At 43.9% G+C, this 7,727-nt stretch overlaps 1 protein-coding gene across 1 annotated transcript; it reads right to left on the bottom strand.

Moving 5' to 3' along the window:
- Positions 1–2,935: 2,935 nt before the first annotated feature.
- On the bottom strand, positions 2,936–7,517 carry UCHL1 (ubiquitin C-terminal hydrolase L1). The gene is made up of 9 exons (XM_042812302.1): positions 7,405–7,517; positions 7,314–7,325; positions 6,990–7,118; positions 5,932–6,082; positions 4,601–4,686; positions 4,478–4,525; positions 4,030–4,099; positions 3,618–3,676; positions 2,936–3,355 (listed from the first exon to the last, which is right to left on the bottom strand). The coding sequence occupies exons 1-9, from the start codon at positions 7,435–7,437 to the stop codon at positions 3,269–3,271; spliced, it is 675 nt and encodes a 224-aa protein (XP_042668236.1). The 5' UTR covers positions 7,438–7,517; the 3' UTR covers positions 2,936–3,268.
- Positions 7,518–7,727: the final 210 nt, after the last annotated feature.

The following is a 7,727-nucleotide window of genomic DNA, read 5'->3' as shown; positions in this document are numbered from 1 at the left end:
ATCACACTTATTGCCATAAGTTTCCCAATACTGCCACCTGCAGAACAGGCTAATTACAGCTCCCAACAGAAAACTCTTTTAAGAGGTTGAGCACAGACAACACTGGATATGATTTTAAGTTACCATGTGCATGCCTGGGTACATAAACTTGAAGTCCTACCCAAAAATCCTAAATATTTCTAAAACATTTCTAATGCTCTGTATGTTAAATACCCACTTCTGGAAGGCTGTAGAAAAACCACAGTAACCTGCTGATTCAAACAAAGTAATTTGCACAGTAAAATCCTCACATATATGGAAGATCAGCAGTGGCAAGAACCAGTCATTGATTTCTTTTAGAGATGCATGGAACACTGTCAGGCTTCGCAAGCTGATTCAGTAGCTGTCACAATGAGAGTTCTGAGGTGAAACATTTTGGGCTTTGGATGAGAAGACAAAAAGAGCTGATTTAATCATGGAGGATGTGCAGGAAATTAAGATAACAATTCTATTCATAATTAGAGATTCAGGATTAAAATTGAAGGAAAACAAGCAGAATGAGCTCCACTTGAAGTAGGACGTAGCTAAGAGTGTCAAATTACTGAAGACCATATTTTCATTGAAGTTTTTTTTTTTTATCATAGCTTGTCGAAAGAAAACCCTACAGCAATTTGCACTGCTTGGTCCAATACTTTTGCTAAAATGTGACACAATGGACAAAGATGAAAATTGAAAAGCCATTTGCAAGCAGGTAAAGCTAGCTGGAAAACATGCATTAAAAAAAAAAGCTTATAGAGTGTCTATAACTCGATGTAAATGACTGAAAACCATCCTTCACTACTTACAATTTATTCTAGATGGATTTGAAGTGTGCATACACACTTCTAAGCATGCTGACTCTGTAATGTATTAAAATACCTTGAACAGTTGAGCTATTAATACACCAAAAGCTCCTATCTATTCAGCTTTCAGATCCTTACCAATTGGATCCTTACCTCCAGAGACAACTATCACAGCTCATGAAACTTTGGATCTTCTTAGTAATTTCTCTTCTTTTAAACAACTCATTTTAGGGGAAAGTCCAGTGCTTTGCCAGACACCTGTGTTAATTTTAAATAGATGAAAACAACCTTGCTGTTGATGCACGAGTGGATTGATAATCAATTGCCAGTCTTCCATCTTTTGAAAATGCACCTGGAGTCAAAGGGCACCAAAGCAACAAGTGAATGCCTCAACATTCTCCTGCTTCTCCAAAAAGAAATTATTCAGATGTCTGAAATTTGGTAGACCTGAGATCTAGAAACTTGAGTAGAAGATTGGGGAAAAAGAAGCTTGATAAATGCTACAGCAATTTCACTAGCTCTGCTAGACACGCTGCTAGATTAAAAAACAAACACACACTGATGCAATCACTGTAAGAAATATAGTCAGAACTCAAAGGCACTTTCAGGTGGCTTCAGTATTGCCTACGCAGTAGTTCACAGGCACAGTTACAACAGGTACCCAAGGCAACAGCTTAAACAGCAACACCCCCTGCAGAACAAAAACACAGTCCCACAGGCATGGCACACAGCTGGCCAGACTCCACTATTTCTACTACATCTGATGGTTGCTGCTCCTTCCAGCCCCCTGTGATCCTGCCACAAACAGTTCCCCCTCTCGGAGACTTTGTTGCTAGGCAGCCTGAGCCATAGCAAAGGCAGAGAGATGGCTGTAGGCCTCTGCTAGTGCAGGAGGCTGTAGCAGAAGTGCCATGAAAGGCCTTCATCTGTGTTTTGTCAGCTAGAGAATGATGCTGTTGAAGAAGAATAACATGCAACAGTTTACCTTAGCAGATGCTTTCAACTTCCCAAAACTGAATGAGGCTGATGTTTAGAATTGAAGTACTCTGATCTTTTAAGCTTCAGAATCTGAATTTACTTTGATAATGCTTTAATTAAGAGTAGCAATGAGATACAACTCAATACACTTTCAGACTACACATGGCTTTAGTCAAAGCTTCTATTTTGAATTACTCTTCAAAAAAGCCTGAAAGCCAGGGGCAGTTCACAGGGAACCAAACAGCAGCTACCTACAGAACATACGAAATTACCAAGCACCACAGAACAGAAACCTACACTGCACAGAAGCCCCAGCAAGGACAGCACGTTTGTAGACCTTGGTCGAAGGACACTTCATACTTTCTTATGGTTACCTGAAGTTTGGGCAAGGAGCTGCAGATGAATATGTAAAAAGCTTTCATTTAAGAGGGTCAGAGCATTAAGGCTAATGAGTGTTTTACCTTGAATCTTTTCTTCCTATCACCTTCTTCCTACTCATCCAACATGAAATTTCTCCCTACAACTCAAAATTCAATTACTGCAGCTTCCCAACCTCTCCACACACCCATTTTCCAGTCATTTTGGAAGAAACGTGATCTCTTCCAAGGCTCTCCTTAGCACAGTAACAAGTTAATAAACCCACGCACAAGCTGCACAGGTTGTGTCAGCATCAGACAGATTACTTTTCGCAACAAGTAGGAAAAAACTGTTCTAGTGCTGCCTACCAGAGGATGAAACAGGATCAGTTAAATGGACACTGCTGCTTCTATACAAGCAACCTTACTGTAAAAGCAAATTGTTTCAAGTTGCCATTTCAGCATTCATTCATTGCACCTTACCAGCAGACTAAGTATAAAGAAGGATGTGAAATTACAGCTGAAGAGTTTGGACATCAGGAAAAGCTTTAACAGAAGCATGGTACAAGCCTGGCCTTCATTATCCAGACACAAAGGCATCTCTTGACTCAGAGGCCATTCTCTAGTGTCTTGAAGCTACATCAGCCTCAGCTGACCTGCTCACCTTAGGCAAATAGTAACCTCTTGCCCTGAAAAGAACTTTGAGTGACCTTTACAAAACAAGGTTCGTAGGATGCCACAAGAAACTCTTGGGACAAGAGGAATGATCAATAAACTCCATTTAGTCTTCCAGCAGAAAGTTTTATTCTTATTAAGGACAAGGAAATATCAACCAACAGCTCCATTAATAGACACAGATTAAACAAGCCCTGTTAAGCACTTTCTACTCAACATGTGAAAAAAAACAGAGTCTAAAGACATCATGTGTCCAAACTGTTCACATTAAAACTTGAGCTCATCCTTTATCGTAAGCTCAAGTGATGTTGCTTCTGTGTATAGCAAAGGGTGGAAACAATTTAAGTTACCAGAACAGCTGTGTTTAACAAGTACTGAAGCACTGGAGTTTCGACTGCATTTACTGGTGTGCTATTAGGTGTGCTTTCCTTCAGAGCCTCAGGCAGACTTGCAGAAAGCCACAGCAGAAAAACGAACTTCTCCTTTTTCACGTTCTGTAAATTGTCTGCAGATCTTAGCAGAATCCTTAAGAGAAAAAAAGCTGTTTAGATGACTGGAACATGTTTGCTTAAAAAAAAAAAAAAGTCATTGCAGAGCTCTGGGTCCCCACAGCTGATTTACATAGTCTAGTAACACCAGTTAATACATACACTTTACAGATACCTAGCTCTGTGGTATAGTACTGCTTTGTTACCAGCCTGCACAGCAAGTAGGTACAACCACTATACACTGCAAGAGTGCCCCCATCCTTTTAGAAGCCATACTTGCAGGGAAACAGAAGTTTTACCTTCAATAGCAGGTCATCTGAGCTTGTGCCATGGTTTACAGGAAACGGCAAACGCCCATCTGTGAAAGAAAGGTCCATCACTCACTAAGCTTATTGAGTATGCATTAGCAGAATTCAATATAGTGATGTAAGAAACCAGTACAGACTGTGAACGCAGTCAGAAATTGTCAATACATGTTTAAGTGAAAAGGGAACCCAGTATTCCCAGCTCTACAGGAAATGTCACTTTACAAGAATATATAGGCATTCAGTGTAACTCACCTTCAGTTGCAATCTTTAAGTAAAACTATAAATTGGCTTTGACAATGCCATTAGAGAGCTTCACCAGTATCAAGCTCTTAGCCAGAGCCACCAACACTGCTATACAGTGCAAAGCAAACCCTGCCTAATTCCAGACCACTCAGGAACTTACCTAGTTCATACAGATGTCCATCCACATTAGCAAACAGGATGAAGTGGAAGTTCACACTGTTGTCCTCAACCTTAGGACAGACCATTAGACACATTAGTTAGACTAAGAAAAGCCTACAACTACATTTAGAAAAATCCCACTTGTAGCTACAAGACAAAGGAGATGTCTAGAAGAACGCAAAAGCAAAGCATTAACTGATTCAGCTTTAGTAGCCACTGCAAGGCCTCCATACGTTACAATACATTGAAGTGCCAAAGCCTTAACATTCAGCCCCCCAGATGCAGCCTGAATGCAATTTTCAACATGTTTGGTAAAGAAATCCTGCATTCACCCATCAGTTATTTAGCCTGTTTCATGAGTTGTGACAGCTATCTGCCAGACAAGAAATACACTGCACTAGCACTTTCAATAGCCTCTTCTCCCAAGGTTTTACCCATTCATATCTTACCCGACACTGTCCTTCTTGTGCAACAGAGTTATGGACTTCTTGTATAGCCTTAAGAGAAAGCACACAGAAGTTATTGCATCCCTTAAGTGATGATGCTGACAGTTATTTGTGTAGTTCACGTACCTTATTATTTGCAAAACGCTTAGCTCTCTCTTCAGGAGACAGATCAGCTGTTTCATCAAGAAATTTCTTCAGGGCAGACCCCTCATCTGCACAAGATTAAAGATTTTCTTCACACAGTTAGAAAAACAGTTGCAGTTCAAACAACCCACACCACTCAGTGTTCACTGCGTTAACTAGGAACAATTACTTTCAGCCTAGAACCATCTCCAGCATAAGCATAATGCAACTACCACTTCAAGTCACCAGAAGCTATTGATGACCTGCACAAACAGCCAGAGTCCAAGTGCCTCAGGGCACTCCAAATACTTGTCTTGAAACAGACTTACAAATAGATTTTGGCTTTTTCCATTTCTCCCTGCAGATTTGGAAGAAGGAAAGTCATGTCTTAAAGAAATTATCCTATAGCTGGTATATATATCTCTACGCACATTCTACAAGACACTTGATTTCTGCCTTTCTGAAATTGCAAATCTACAGACATACACATCACTCACTCATGCTAAAACCAAAGTTTGCTTTGGTTTTCCAGAGCTTGAATTAGTAGTACAGCATTAAGATATACAGAGTTCCTATTCTTACCTGAAATACATGCTGTAACACTGATATCATTCAGAGCACGCTCAGAAGTCTTTTAAGAGTAAAGCAACGGGGGTCTTAGCTTTCTTCCCACACATCCTTTAACTTTGTATAAGAAATACCACACCATGCAAGGGGTTCAGATTTTCAAGACAACAGCAGGAATTTATTTTATTTTGCAGTTCTCTATTCAGAACAGTAAACATTACCCAGACTCAGCGACAAACCTTTAAGAGGAATTTGTAATCTTGTTTCCTAGGAAACAGGAGCTTCCAGCCACCCATAACCTGGACTAGTTTTATATCTTTTTACATAGGAGAATCAAAACTGTCCTCTTCAGAAAATATACTTCCATGCTATTACCAACCCACATGGCTTTTCTCACAGAAAGGTATGCATGTTTAGAACTGATTTATAGACTACATCAAGCAAGTCCACCTACACTAGACATAACCAGCATTAAGAATCTACTGGTCAGTTCACATCAATATCAGTGCCAATGGTCATTTCTAAACATGATGTTTCCAACTTGTAAATACATTGGTCAGTCCTGCTCTTTACTTCCCTGTCCTGCAATGCTTTCTACCAGGATAGGAGTCAATGCCACTTCTGCAATTTGTGCTTCTCTCCAGGAGAGAAAGGATGCACACGGTATAACTTCAGTTTCTAAGTATCTTCTATAGTTCACAACCACTCAACTTTCCACTGCTGTAAAAAAACTGGGAATTCAAGTATTTTAGAATATTAATACTCACCAAGTTTAACTTTGTCTTTGTTATTAGCAACTGCATGTATCAGACCAATTGTCCCACAGGAGTTACTGACTGTCTGCTTCAGGAAATACACCTTGGAACTGATTTCTTGGTCCTTTATTTTCTCAGTCTGCTGTTTCCTAAAGTTCTCATGCTGTGAACATGTAATTGTTTTCAGTGTTTCAATATAGCATTATCTTTTTATTGTACAAAATCACTACAGAGACAGGCATACAGGAGAACCATTACCAGGACTAGACAGAAGAACTTACCCAGAAAGTCATCTTTGTGGCACAGGTCCAATAAAGCATTATCTGTGTATCCTGGATGCAGGCCAAGCCTTAATGGACTACCTACATGACTTAATCACATCCTAAAGGACTGTTCTTGGTTTCTCCATCTGTGTTGTACACTGGAAATAGCTTGAGAAGGAAGTCGTATAATGGATCGGCTCTTTATCTGCTCTCTCAATTGTTTTTACCTATTTGATGGGACTACTCAGCATATCTATACAATAGCTTGCTTTCGTACCTTTACACCACTTTCCTTCCTTAATCCATACCCATCAGAACAGCATGTAGATCAACATAAAAGGTTATAAGCCTTCTTTTAAGTATTTGTTAAGCACAGTTCGTTTTTAAGTGCACCTCCTTGTAGTTCCTCAGCACATTGCACTATAGGCATTACCATGCAGCTGTAGCTCAGGCCTCCCTGGATCCAGTGATTCAGCAAGATGCAGAATCACCGCTCCTCACACTCAAGGCTGCTAACAGTATTTTCTATAGTCCGGTACACAGAGAAAAGCATAGGAGGCACGTTAGAATAAGAGCCTTTTTTTTCTTCCTTATTCTTCTCTCGTTGGAGCTGACTAGAGGCCACGGCCAGGCACACCACATCACTCCACTGCAGCCCGGCAGAGCCACACCCACCACCACCAGCTGATGCCGGCAGATCACTGCGGGCACCGGCTGACAGCAGGTGCAGCCCGGCTGCCGACAACGGGTTTTGTTCCAGGAGCAGCTGAGCCGAATACAGCCCCCCCACCAAAGCTGGGCACCTACCTGCTCGGTGAGAGGGAAGAGGAGCAGCAGGGCGCAGGCCGGGCTGGGCACGGCGCCCAGCGCCTCCTCTTCGAAACCTAGCACGTCCACGAAGCGCCAGCCGGGGCTCACCCCGAGGCGGGACAGCACCTGCGGAGCACAGAGAGCGAGTGGCGAGGCCGCTCGCCATTCCCCGCACCCCCCCGTGACACAGCACAACGCGGCGCCGCCATCGCCGCCCAACCGCGGGCGCGGCCCCGCGCAGCCCCGCAGTTGCGGCCACCGCCGTCCGGGAGCGCCGAGGGCAAAGAGAGAAGGAACGGCCGGGCCGCGGCGGGGACTCACTTTGTTCAGCATCTGGAAGACAATGAGGGAGAGAAAGGTGAGTCAGCGCGGCCAGCCCACCCCGGCCCCCCGCGCCCGGCTCCCCGCTCACCTCGGGGTTGATCTCCATGGGCTGCCACGCCATGGCTCAGGACGGAGGCTGCCTGCGCGCCGCTCCGGCGATGTTCCCAGCACCGCACAGCACCACCTGCGCACCTCTCCGAACTGCCGTCGACGCTGCGGCGCGGAGCCGCCCACCGGCCGATATATAGAGGCGGGCCGGCCCACTCCGCGCCGCCGCGGGGGGAGTGGGCGGAGCAGCGCGGGGAGGACCCCGGCCCGGCGGTGCGGGGAAAGTGCTAGAAGCGGCCGGCTTCCCCCCGCCGTCCCGGGGCGTCGGGTCAGGTGCCACGGACCGCGAACGGATCCCACGCC

Source organism: Centrocercus urophasianus, unplaced genomic scaffold (genome assembly GCF_019232065.1).
Source record: "Centrocercus urophasianus isolate 14NV4802_14NV808 unplaced genomic scaffold, USGS_Curo_1.0 seq_13, whole genome shotgun sequence".
NCBI lineage: Eukaryota > Metazoa > Chordata > Aves > Galliformes > Phasianidae > Centrocercus > Centrocercus urophasianus.
Note: the sequence above shows the minus strand (reverse complement) of the source record. Positions and strands in the feature narration are given on the sequence as shown.